The sequence below is a fragment of the Mauremys reevesii genome, linkage group 13 (genome assembly GCF_016161935.1).
Source record: "Mauremys reevesii isolate NIE-2019 linkage group 13, ASM1616193v1, whole genome shotgun sequence".
Lineage (NCBI taxonomy): Eukaryota > Metazoa > Chordata > Testudines > Geoemydidae > Mauremys > Mauremys reevesii.
In genome coordinates this window covers 4,205,163-4,217,516 of record NC_052635.1, presented here as the reverse complement: position 1 = coordinate 4,217,516, position 12,354 = coordinate 4,205,163, and the positions used below count along the sequence as shown (strand labels likewise).

At 52.4% G+C, this 12,354-nt stretch overlaps 1 gene segment (V, D, J or C); it reads right to left on the bottom strand.

The window, feature by feature from the left end:
• LOC120380858 overlaps positions 1-12,354 on the bottom strand; it is a 30,202-nt gene that overhangs the window by 3,158 nt on the left and 14,690 nt on the right. The window contains 4 exon segments of the C gene segment in view: positions 934-1,073; positions 7,735-8,067; positions 8,566-8,895; positions 10,567-10,881. Of these exon segments, the coding sequence occupies positions 934-1,073; positions 7,735-8,067; positions 8,566-8,895; positions 10,567-10,881 (1,118 nt within the window).

Sequence of the window (12,354 nt, the reverse complement as noted above, 5' to 3'; positions counted from 1 at the left end):
CCTGGCACCGCCCCGCTCCACCGCAGGGACCAGCCCCTGCCCACCCCGCCCTTGCCTGCAGGAGTTCAGCGCAAGCCGGCAGGCCAAACTTCAGAGAGGAGCGTGGGCCCCGCCCGCTGGTGCCATGGTAACCCCTAACTAAGGCGCCGCTTTTGGAAAATGTGCTAAAGGGAAGCGGCTGCTTCCCCTGCACCCCACTAGCTACGCTCCTGGACAGTGGCTGTGTCGGATTGTTCCTGCCTTGTTCCCGTCCAGCTCCAACCCTGCTCCTGCCTTGTTCCCATCTCAGTCCAGCCCTGCTTTCGTCTGGCTCCAGCCAGGCTCCTATCCTGGACCCAGGCTTTCCTTTCTCCAGGTAACCTGGTCCTAAACCTGGGCTCTAATTCCTGACTTTGGTTTGAGCCTCTGACAACCATAAAATCACAGAGATGTAGGACGAGGAAAGACCTCAAGAGGTCACCTAGTCCCGTCTCCTGCCGGGGGGCAGTACTAAGTAATAACTAGTCCGTCCCTGACAGTTATTTCTCTAACCTGTTCCTAAAAACCTCCAACAATGGAGGCTCCACAACCTCCCTGGGCAATTTGTTCCAGTATTTACCCAGCCTGACAGTTAGGAAGTTTTTTCCAATGTCCAACCTCAACTTCCCTTGCTGCAATCTAAGTCCATTGCTTCTTGTCCTGTCCTCACAGGATAACGAGTACAATTTGTCACCCTCCTTTTTGTCACAACCTTTTATGTATTTCAAAAATGTTACCATGTCATTCCCCTGCCCCAGCCACCCCAGTCTTATCTTCTCCAGACTAATCAACCCCAGTTCTTTCAATCTTCCCTCACAGCTAATGTTTTCTAGCCTTTAAATGATTTTAGTCGCTCTCCTATGGTCTTTCTCCAGCTTTTCCACATCTTTCCATGAAGGTAGCGGTTGCTGTTACCTTAAGCAGCGTGACGCCGGCGCTGTACAACAGGCTGAGGAGGAAGAGAGCAATGAAGGCAACAAGTGTCCAGAGACCATCAGATTCCTCCTCTCCTCCTTCAGCATCGATGCCTTGGTCCTCCACTGGGCAGTGAGGAGCTGGGGAGGAGATAAACGGGCCGGTTAGAGAGGCCTCTTCATTAAGCCAAGGAGCTGAGTGGGCACAGCAGGGAGCTCCGGTCTGTGCTTTTGGCAGAAGCTCCTGTCCAGGGCCAGAGACAGAGGGTTCTCTGCCAGGGGAGACCGGGCAGGCTGCAGGTGGAGACTCCCTGTCACAGGCTGCAATTCTCAGAGCAGACTCGGGGATTTCAGCCCCCAACTGCCATTAAATTTCACACCCTTTGGCTCCTTTGCAAACCCCAGCCAGCGGCACTACACGCCCCTTCCCAAGCATGCCCTCCCCCTCCCTTGGCCAGCCAGGGAACTGGGCTGAGACCTGCCAGTGCAGAACTCAATGGGGCCAGGCACACCCATCAGACAGCAGCATCTTCCCAGTCAATGCCAGCTTGAGCCATGCTGCGACCCGTTCCTGGGCAGCAGAGGCACCACCCCCACCACGAAAAGTCCCTATTTTGGGGACCTGGGAATTTACCACAGAGCTGTTCTCAGACCACCCCCAACTCACACCATCCCAGAGGGAGTGTGGTCCAATGAACAGAGCACTAGGATGGGACTCAGGACTCCCATGGGTCTATTCCCAGCTCTGTCATTGACATTGCTGGACCTCAGGCAATTAACCTCCCTGCCTTTGCCTCGCTTTCCTTCACACCCTTTCTCTGTTTAAACTCTTCTAGGCAGAGACTGTCTATTACTCTATGTGTGTGCAGCTCCTAGCGCATTAGGGTCCCAAACTCAGTGGAGACCTCTACACACAACTGTAATACACACCTAATGGGGCCATCTGATGGGAACAATTTTTTAGCTACTACCCACCTGGACTCCATTTCCCAACCCATGCTCCGAGAAGGGATCTGTCTCCATTCCATCGCCACATTTGGCACCCACCTGCCCACCCACCCCCAAGCCCTACAAAGGGGGGGAAAGGCCGCCCATCCATCAGCAACACCCTGAGCTGCCCCGGCATTCAGACAATAATAATAGCATGATGTCCTCCTCAACTGATTTCACTTGGAGCCACTGCCACACAGCAGTGACAGCAGTGACTGCAGGCTGACATCTCCATGCTGGCCCATTTCTAATTCCTAATTCTGCCCTGTGTGTTTGTTGTTGTCATGGACTGAGTAGAGCTCTCCCAACTCATCACACACACCACACACACACCAGGTCACACTCGCTGTCACAGCCTGGGGAGGCCTGCTCCCATTGGAAGGACTCCAAAGGACTCAAGGACTCACAGCCCATGTGTCTCTGAGCCCATCCATGTGTCTTCTCGGGAAATGAAACGTCAACTGAGAGGCCTGGACACCTGGACCTGGAAAACACACCTGGCAATGAAAGGGCTGGAGCTGAAATGATTTATTCACCCACCAGTGCGCAATAACCAGTGCGTATGGAGTTTGCAGATAATTGATGTGACCTTCCTAGCTCTGAAACCTTGACTGGTGTTTTTGTAGATCTTAAGGCAAGAAGGGACCATGACAGCAACGAGCCCGACCTCCTGTATATCACAGGCCAGAGACTCTCACCCAGCTACCCCTCTATGGAGCCCAACGACTTGTCTTTGTTGGGGGCATATCTTCCAGAATGGAGCCCAGGCTGGATGTACAAATCTCGAGATGGAGACTCCACCACTTCCACTGGAAGTTAGTTCCAGTGGTTCCCTTCCAGATTCCGTGCCTGTGGCAGGGTGTGCATACCCGCACTAGCCAGGAAAGGGTTAATTCCCCTCAGACCATGCTAAGCACGCTCCAAATGCTGTGGTATAAAGAAGAGCAGCCCAGCTCACTCTGCACTGACTGCCAAGGAGGAAGGACGTTGCCTGCGGAAGGCGGAGATCTCGAGACACAGACCAGAGATCCATTGCCTACAGCTGACCAGCTGGAGTCAGAGTCCCAGGGAATTACCAAGGAGCCTGGAAACCCCAACGTGACATGGACTGCAGCTTCAGGAAGCCCGGTCGGAAGTGTCCCAGGGAGCGGGAGGGAGTGGTATCTCCCACCCGTGTAAGGTCAGCATGTTGCAGTGTTGCAATGAGGGGAGGAAAAAAGTAACAGACTATGCGGAAATGGCAGAGGTGCTTAATGACGTCTGTGATTCGTTTTTCACCAAAAAGGTGGGTGGCGATTGGACGTCAGAGGCTAAAATAGGGAAAGAACAAGTTTTAAATGATTTAGATGTTAGTTAGCTTCAAGTCATCAGGGCCTGATGAAATACATCCTAGGATACTCAAGGAGGAGATATCTGAGCCATTAGCAATTATCTTTGAAAAGTCCTGGACGATGAGAGAGATTCCAGAAGACTGGAAAAGGGCGAATATAGTGCCCATCCATAAAAATGGAAATAAAGACAACCCGGGGAATTATAGACCAATCAGCTTAACTTCTGTAGCTGGAAAGATAATAGAGCAAATTATTTGCAAACATGTAGAAGAAAATAAAGTGATAAGTAACAGCATGGACTTGTCAAGAGCAAATCATGTCAAACCAAACTGACAGCTTTATTTGACAGGGTAGCAAGCCTTGTGGATTGGGGGAAGTGGTAGATGTGGTATATATTGATTTTACTAAGGCTTTTGATACTGTCTCGCATGATCGTCTCATAAACAAACTAGAAAAATGCAACCTAGATGGAGCTACTACAAGATGAATGCAAAACTGGTTGGAAAACCGTTCCCAGAGAGTAGTTATCAGTGGTTCACAGTCACGCTGGAAGGGCATAATGAGTGGGGTCCTGCAGGGATCAGTTCTGGGTCTGGTTCTGTTCAATATCTTCATCAGTGATTTAGATCATGGCATAGAGAGTACACTTATAAAGTTTGTAGACAATAGCAAGCTGGAAGGGGTGGCAAGTGCTTTGGAGGATAGGAATAAAGTTCAAAATGATCTGGGCAAACTGGAGAAATGGTCTGAAGTAAATAGGATGAAATTCAATAAGGAAAATGCTAAATACTCCACTTAGGAAGGAACAATCAGTTGCACACATACAAAACGGGCAATGACTGTCTAGAAAGGTGTACTGCAGAAAGGGATCTGGGGGTCATAGTGGATCACAAGTTAATCATGAGTCAGCAGTGTAACACTGTTGCAAAAAAACGAACACCATTCTGGGATGTATTAGCAGGAGTGTTGTAAACAAGACACAAGAAGTCATTCTTTCGATCTACTCCGCACTGATTAGGGCTCAACTAGAGTCTTGTGTCCAGTTCTGGGAACCACATTTCAGGAAAGATGTGGAAAAGTTGGAGCAAGGCCATAGGAAAGCAACAAAACTGCTTAAAGCTCTAGAAAACATGATCCATGAGGGAAGATTAAAAACTGGGTTTGCTTAGTCTGGAAAAGAGAAGGCTGAGAGGGGACATGATAACCCTTTTCAATAACATAAAATGTTGTTACAAGGAGGAGGGAGAAAAATTGTTCTCCTTAACCTCTGAGGATAGGACAAGAAGCAATAATGTTTAGTCCTGCCATGAGTGTGGGGACTGGACTAGATGAGCTCTCGAGGTCCCTTCCAGACCTTTGAGTCTATGATTCTATGACTCCCCACTGACCCAGGGGTGGCCCACTCCACCACTGCTAGGGCCCTGGGTCAGGACCCGGTGGAGTCGGGTGGACCTGGCCCCCTACCCTGGCCATCACCCCCTCTGGTGATGGCCCCTGGGTTTGGCCATTACACTACCCTCCCCTGCATTTGAGGGCCTCTCTATTCACCCTGGCTACTAGGCCACGCTCCCCTGCACTCAAGGGCCGCTATGTTCATTCTAACCTCTAGGAAACAAACTTCTGCACTTGAGGGCTGTTATACTGACCCTGGGCACTAGGCCACACCGCTCTGTGCTCATGGGTGGTCGTATTGTCTCGGCCCATTAGGCCACACAGCCCAGAACCCAAGGGCTGCCGCTTAGACTCTGGCAATTGGGCCGCATTGTGGTGAGGCCCAGGACAGTCCGGCAGACGGAATCTGCAGTGTAAGCACAACCCTGATCCACCCCGCAGTGCTTTATTCTACATTTGTATCTGCCCAGCCATGGGCTCCTCTCAAGTCTCTCTATACTAAGTTACAGACCTTTACTGCCTGGTACTTTCTCCCCATGGAGGTACTTATACATATCCATGAAACCACCTCCTGAATGTCTCTTTCAGCCAATTCGTCTCCTCCTGTCTCTCACTGGAAGCCGTTTTCTCCAGCCCTCTAATCATTTTTCTAGCTCGCTTTTGCACCTCCTCCAATTTTTCAACCTTCTTTTGAATATTGGACAAGAGAACGGCCACACTTCATGGGACCAATGGTCCAGCTACCCCAGTATCCTGTCTTCCAACAGTGGCTGATGCCAGAGGTATCAGAGGGCATAACCAGATCAGGGCAATTATTGAGTCATCCATCTGCTGTCGTACACAACCAGCCTATGACAGGCAGAGCCTTAGGGACAACAAGAGCTTAGGGCTCCATCCATGACCATCTTGGCTAATAACCTTTCATAGACTTATCCTCCATGAACTTATCTAATTCTTCTTTGAACCCAACTATATTTCTAGCCATCACAACATCCCCTGACCACTAGTTCCACAGGTTGACTCTGTTGTGGAAAGAAATACTTCCTTGTGTTTGTTTTAAACCAGCTGGGTGACCCCTGGTTCTTGTGTTATGTGGAGGGGGAATGTAGCAGGGTGGACCCCTGCTCCTTCCCTGAAGGGGTTAAAATAGCCCTGGGAAGGGACTTTAGGCTGGGCTGATTGGGGAAGTGGCTGCAGCTGGGGGCCACGCCCGAAACTGAGCAACAGGGCCTTATGAGAAGGCCAGGGAAGCCAGAAGCCAAGACAGTCTCTCTCTGTTTGTAGAGGGAGATGGGCTTGGCTGCATGGAGCTAAACAAGGTACCTAGGATGAAGCAGGGCTGGGGAAAGGCTGAGGAGCTGGGGAGCTCCAGCCTGGAAGGCCCCAGGCTGCAGCCTAGCTATAGGCCAAGAGGTACTGGGGGTTGCAAGGGGCAACCCAGGGGTAGGCAAAGGCAGCAGGTCCAAACCCCTTTGCCTGTGATGAACAGGCTGATACTGCAGCCTGCCCCAGGGTGTGGGGCTAGACAATGACTGGCAGTAGCCAATACTGAGGCAAAGTGAAGATAGTGGGGTGGGGGTTCCCCTGGGAGGGGGAGACCCAGTTGAAGGGGCACCGGGGTCCTGGGAGGGACACGGGCAGTAGCAGACAGGTGGATCACCGTCCTGCAGAGGGCGCTCCAGGGCTGGAATAAGCTAATTCCCAAGGTCGACCAGCAGGAGGCGCCGCAGGGGTGAGTCCGACCCGTCTACAGGGAAATAACACTTCCTTATTTATTTTCTCCACACCAAGCTGTGGACATACAATGGATTTATACAGTGGCATTATGAGATTTACTGTCTTATTATCTGTTCCTTTCCTAATGGTTTCTACCACTGTTACCTTTTCTGACTGTCACTGCATGTTGCCTCCAGAACTGAATGCTGCTCCAGTATCAGTCTCCCTAACCCTGAACACAGAGGTGAAATCACTTCCCCTGCACCCCACCCCGTGTTCATACATCCAGGGATCGAGCTGGTGGGAATGGAGGCTCCTAACTCAGTCTCACCCGTCGCCTAGCTCCCAGCAGACATAACACCAGATTCCTGGGGGCTCTGACTCTCACCTAATGTGGTCCGGTGAGGATGCATCTTCGAGGAGTTCTGATGCCAGACTGGCTAGGGCTACATTGCTAGACAGGTGCAATGGTTAAGAAACAAGTCTTGGAGATGGGGGATCGGGGCTCTATTTCCACCTCTCCCACTGACCTGCAGTGTGACCAGAGACAAGCCACTTAGGCTGGGGTCTTTCAAGGACTCTGAGGAAATGAGGTGACAGTGAAATAAACTCACAATTGCAGTGGGAGTTGGGTGTCTCACTCCATTTTAGTGTTCCAATTTTAATCCCTTTGTGCCAAAATATCCCCTCCCAGCCTCTCTCTGCTTAGACTATCAGCTCCTTGGTTCCAGGACGTTTGCTCTACGTGTGTTCATGTAGTGCCCATCCAATGGGGCCCTAACCTCAGTCAGGACATCTAGGAGCTGCAGTATCATCAATAACAATGGATGGAGAGCAACTCACTGCAGAGGGATGGGCAGGTAAAAACATGCACTGCATGAGGATGGATGGATGCAGGGAGGACATTGCCTGATTTTCCATGCATGAATGGATGGCTATGGTAGAATCAAAGAGACAGGTACTACAGAGGGTAGGATGGATGGATGGATCCTGTGGAAGGATGAATTGATGTAGACAATCCATAAGGAAAGGAGGATGGCTAGAGAGAGAGAGCGAAAGAAAGAAGGGTGCTCTTTTGTGGGAGGAAGCGTGGGTGGGTAGATAAGACACATGGACACTCTCTGCCAGAAGACACACCCTTCATCACAAGCTCTAGCATGGCGCATTTTATTTGGGCATATTCCACACACAGCCACGCTCCGCACACCAGAGCTACCACAGCTTTACACACAGGCTCAGAGGAATCCCAGACCCCACGAGGTTCCATGGCCATCTCAGATACGCCGTGAGGAGCCCGCCGGGCTCTGCTCCTCAGTAGCAAGTGACGTCGGTGTCGGACAAGATCACAGAGACATTGACGGCAGTGGGTTTACCGGAGGCTTTGTCCACGCTCCGGTGGATGAAGGTCATGGGCAGACCCTCATGCCCCACCACGCAGGCGTAGGTGTCCCCGCGCTCCCATTCGGATGCCAGGACATTGAGCTTGCTGTAGATGAAGTAGCGCTCCTCCTTCCCAGCCTCCCGCACGGGGCCGATGTTGGTGTAAGCTTCCTGGGGCACGGGCCGGTCCTGCTGGGTCCATGTCACCAAGATGTCTCTGGGCCGGAAGCCGGAGGCCAGGCAGGTGATGGTGGCTGATTCCCGGAGAGCCAGTTCCTCAGCGTGAGGAGGGGAGATGTAGACAGAAGGGGCCCGGAGGGAGACCACTGCCATGAGAAACAGCGAGAGGTTAATGCTAAGTGTTGGGACCCAGGAGTCCTGGCTACCATCCCCCACCCTCATCCCCCTGCAATATCCCACTAGACCCCCCACGCCCCTCCCAGACCCATAGACAGAATCCAGGAGTTCGGGCCACACTAACCCACTAGATCCAAATCCCTTCCATGAAAAGGGGCTAGAACCCAAGAGTCCCAGCCTCCAGTCTCCCTGTTCTAACTCACTACATCTCACTCCCCTCCCAGAGACAGAAAAAGAACCCAGGAGTCCTGACTCTCCGTCTCCTTCCATCTCATCAATTTGCACATTTCGACCCACCCACAAATTTGTAACTCCCAGTCCCAAAACCTGAAACCGGATCAGAGCTGGCGCACCCTAGAGACAGAAGTTCCCGTGTCCCATTCCCCACACCCTGTGCCAGCCATTCCCCCCAGCCTGCAGCTCGATTGGAGCTGGCGCCCTCTACAGGGGAAAGGCTGAGTTCTTACTGTGACTCTTGCGGATGGTCTTGACAATGGCCGACGGGAAGTCTTGGTGCTTCACGGTGCAGGTGAACTCCTCCCCCGCCTGCCACTCCTCCACGCACACCCGCAGGATGCTGGTTGCACTGTAGGTGCCATCTTCCTGCAGCACCGGATCCCTGGAGACCACGGCCAACGGGCCCCCGCTACCCCGGTTCCAGGAGACCTCCAGGCTGCCGGGGGTCTCCATGCCGCTCACCAAACAACTGATGGTGGCGTTCTGCACTATGTAGAGGTCCGCCAGGGAAGGGGGAAGGAGAGACACCTCCAGATGGTGTCGATTACAGTTGCTGACACCTGGTGGGGGCAGGAGGAGGTGTTGAGGGCTGGGCTGAGAAAATATTTCAACAGGCACCAGGTGGTAACTGAGTGCCGCTCTCTCAGGGCTCCAAAGCCCAGGGACTGTTTGGGACAGGGGCTGAGCATCATTGGACTTGTAAATAGGGCACTGGGTTCCCTGGTGGAAGGGGCGGGACTCTCATCTTATGGAGCAGCAGGAACAATGGCTGAGATTTTTCCAGCCAATCGAGGGATTGGGATTCCTGGGTCCCATTATGGTTATTTGGGTCTCTGGATCCCAGGAGCAAATCTGAAGGTCTCCGGTTTTGTTGGGAGAAAGCCCCATTATGGAAAAAATGCCCAGGGACAAAACCTGCCGTGGTTGCTAAACTCACGGCCCTCCCAGACACAAATTCATGAGCTCAATGACCCGCCTGAGCTCAGCGTGGTTATCCCCATTTCCCAGACATGGCATCTAGTACACAGAGGACAAATGACCTGCCCATGGTCATGCCTGGCACCCAGACCCTCCTGCTCTAACCACTAGACCCCACATGGTACTCACAGCTCAGGATGGATCTTGTGTTCCCCAACCCCTACTCCCTGCACAGGCAGACGGGCCCTTTATATTTCACACCCATGGTCTGCCAACATCCCTGAGGGTATGAGTCCCCCAGCTCCCACTTCAAGCCGATGGGGGAGGGGAGAGCTTGAATTCCTTTAGCAATCTCAGCCGAGGAGCCCAGACTGATTGGACTCTTGGCACCCAGGGACAATGGCCTCTACTGAATGTTCTCTGAAGGATATGCATGGTCTGGCTCATGAAACAAGTTTGTAAAGTGGATCCTGCTGGAGCTGGGAGTCCAGATTCACATGGATGCCCAAGCCCCACGGTGGGGCAATGGAGCTGAGGGGTTTCTCTCCTTTGTTTGTATGAATTTGTCGTCTCCTGAATCAGATACGGAATCTGCCCCACCCCAGCTCATCTTTTCCTCAAGAACAGATTTTAATTGAATGCCTGTCGTGGCTGCAGATCCATGAAGACATTCCTAATGTGCCGACAACAAATTTGAGGAATAAGAAGGGACCATAAGGACAAAATTGTGAATCTGTAACCATGGGAATCCATGTCCAAGTGTGAAGCAACAACTCCCAGGGGAATCCATGGTTAAGAAGTAAAGAAAATTTTGAGCGAACTGCCTCCCTGCCATGAAAGACCTCCGTGAACTTTCTGCAAGAGCAAGAGTGTCCATCCCAACGTCTTGGCCAAAGCACAGCCCAATGAGATTACATTCTGCACCCTCCCTTACATTCCCTTTTGCAATTAGGACAGATTTCCTGCACTTCCTTTCGTGGTGATGGGGTCTGTGAAGCTGTGGAATAATCTCTTCCAGGGGTTGGGTGGGATCCCAAATACTTAGGGCATTTCAGATTGGATAATGCCTTGGGAATACAGGGAACTCTCCCACACTGGAGTGGAGGGGGCGTTCCCCACCCAGCTCAGGTTGCAATAAATCATGCAGTTCTTCGTTTCACCAAAGACAGCATCATAATGGAGACAGAAATCCTTCATAGCTTCCCCCACCAGGGCTCACATGGAGTCATGCAGTTGTTCATGCCATTGGCTGGATGGGATATGAAAGCGTGTGGACACCCCAAATTAATACCTGCCTCTAAGAATCCACTTACCAAGGGATAACTTTTCCACAACACTCTTGGGCTTTTCCATGGCCGGGTGATGCACCACGCAGGTGTAATTTCCGTCTCCTTGACTTTGCTCAACCTTCAGGATGCTGTAGGCAGAGAAAGTGCCACTTCCTGACACAGGCCCATTGTTGTAACTTGACTTGAGTTCCGGGGAGTTGTTCTTCAACCATGAGATGCTGATCTCTTCTGGGTAAAAGCCACTAGCTTCGCAGATGAGAGTCAAGAAGACTCTGTTCCCGGAGATGTCTTCGTGGTAGGCGCGGGAGACGGTGACTGAGGGCTCCTTCTTCCTGATGCCTAAATGAAAAGGAAGAGGGGCAAGAGAAGAATAAGACTTGTTTGCATGTCTAAGTTAAGGACTTAGCTCCAGCAGCTATCACTGTGTGAAGGGCCCAGGGAGGGCAGTTGTTCAGGGTATGTGTGAAGCTAGACCAGGCAAAACAAAAACCCAACCACTGAGCATCATCTCCCTTGAAACTCAAAGAGCCTGGACCTTCACCCAAGAACTCAAATGAACTCCCAAGCCTTCCCCGCAGAGTGCACAGTGACCTCCCAGATCCTCAACCTTAAACGGAAACAACTTAACATCATCATCTTCATCTTCGTCTTCATCACCATCATCCTATTCATCTTCTTCACCTCTCTTGTCTTCATAACCACTTCCTTCCTCTTTATCTTCATCTTCTTCAGAGCAAAACCTTCATTAGTCTCCTCTTCATTATCTCCTTCAGCATTCTGACATTCTTTCTCCTTTTCTCCTTCAGCATCTTCATTTCCTTCTTCATGGTCATCGACATCATCGTCATCTCCTTCGAGATCATCATCACGATCGTTATCCTCAGCTTGGTTGTACAGTGACGCAGATGGACATGGTTCTTTGAGCTAGTCATGCGTCGCTAACCTGAACCCTCACCCCAAACACTGAACCACACGATCTCCTCTTCTCCCCACGTCTCCACCATGCATCATCATCACATGGGGTCACTGTAACGGTGCAGGACTCGCCCTGCGGCGCCTCCTGGTCACCTCGGGAATTAGCTCTCCAGCCTCCGGAGCGCCTCTCAAGGCCAGTGTCCCGCTGCGGCTTGGCCCCGTGTCGCTCCCTGGACTCGGTGCCCGTTTATCTGGGGTGCTGCCCCCAGCAGTAACCCCCCAGTATCAGGGTTTACCCTCCCCGGGGAACCCCCACCCCCATCCGCACCTCGCCTCAGTCGTAGGCTACTGCCAGTCACCAAGTAGCCCCCATGCCCTGGGGCAGGCTGCAGTGTCAGCCGCTCATCGCTGGCAAGGAGGGTTTGGGCCTGCTGCCTTCCTCTGCCCTTGGGCTGCCCCCTGCAGCCCCAGTACCTATTCGGCCTTATACTAGGCCGCAGCCTGCGGGGTTCCAGGCCAGGGCTCCCCAGCTCCTCTGGCCTTCCCCCAGCCCTGCTCTGCCTCAGGTTCGCTCCCCAGCAGCCAGGCCCCTCCCTCGCAAAGGCCAGAGAGAGAGTCTGACTGGGCTCCTGGCTCGCAGCCTCTTCTAGGGACCAGCTGGGCCTGACTGGGGCATGGCCCCACCTCTTCCTGCCTTCCCCAGCCAGCCCAGGCTTTGCTCCACAGCCTCAGCCCTCTCCCAGGGCTGCTTCAACCCTTCCCGGGCTGGAGCGGGGACCACCCCGCTACAGTCACCCACCCATTGCTCACTCCGATGGAGCCTCTTCCCTCCTTCAAATGCTCCCAGAAAAATTCAACACAGTTGAGATTTTCAAAGGCTGGCTAAGGGATTTGGAC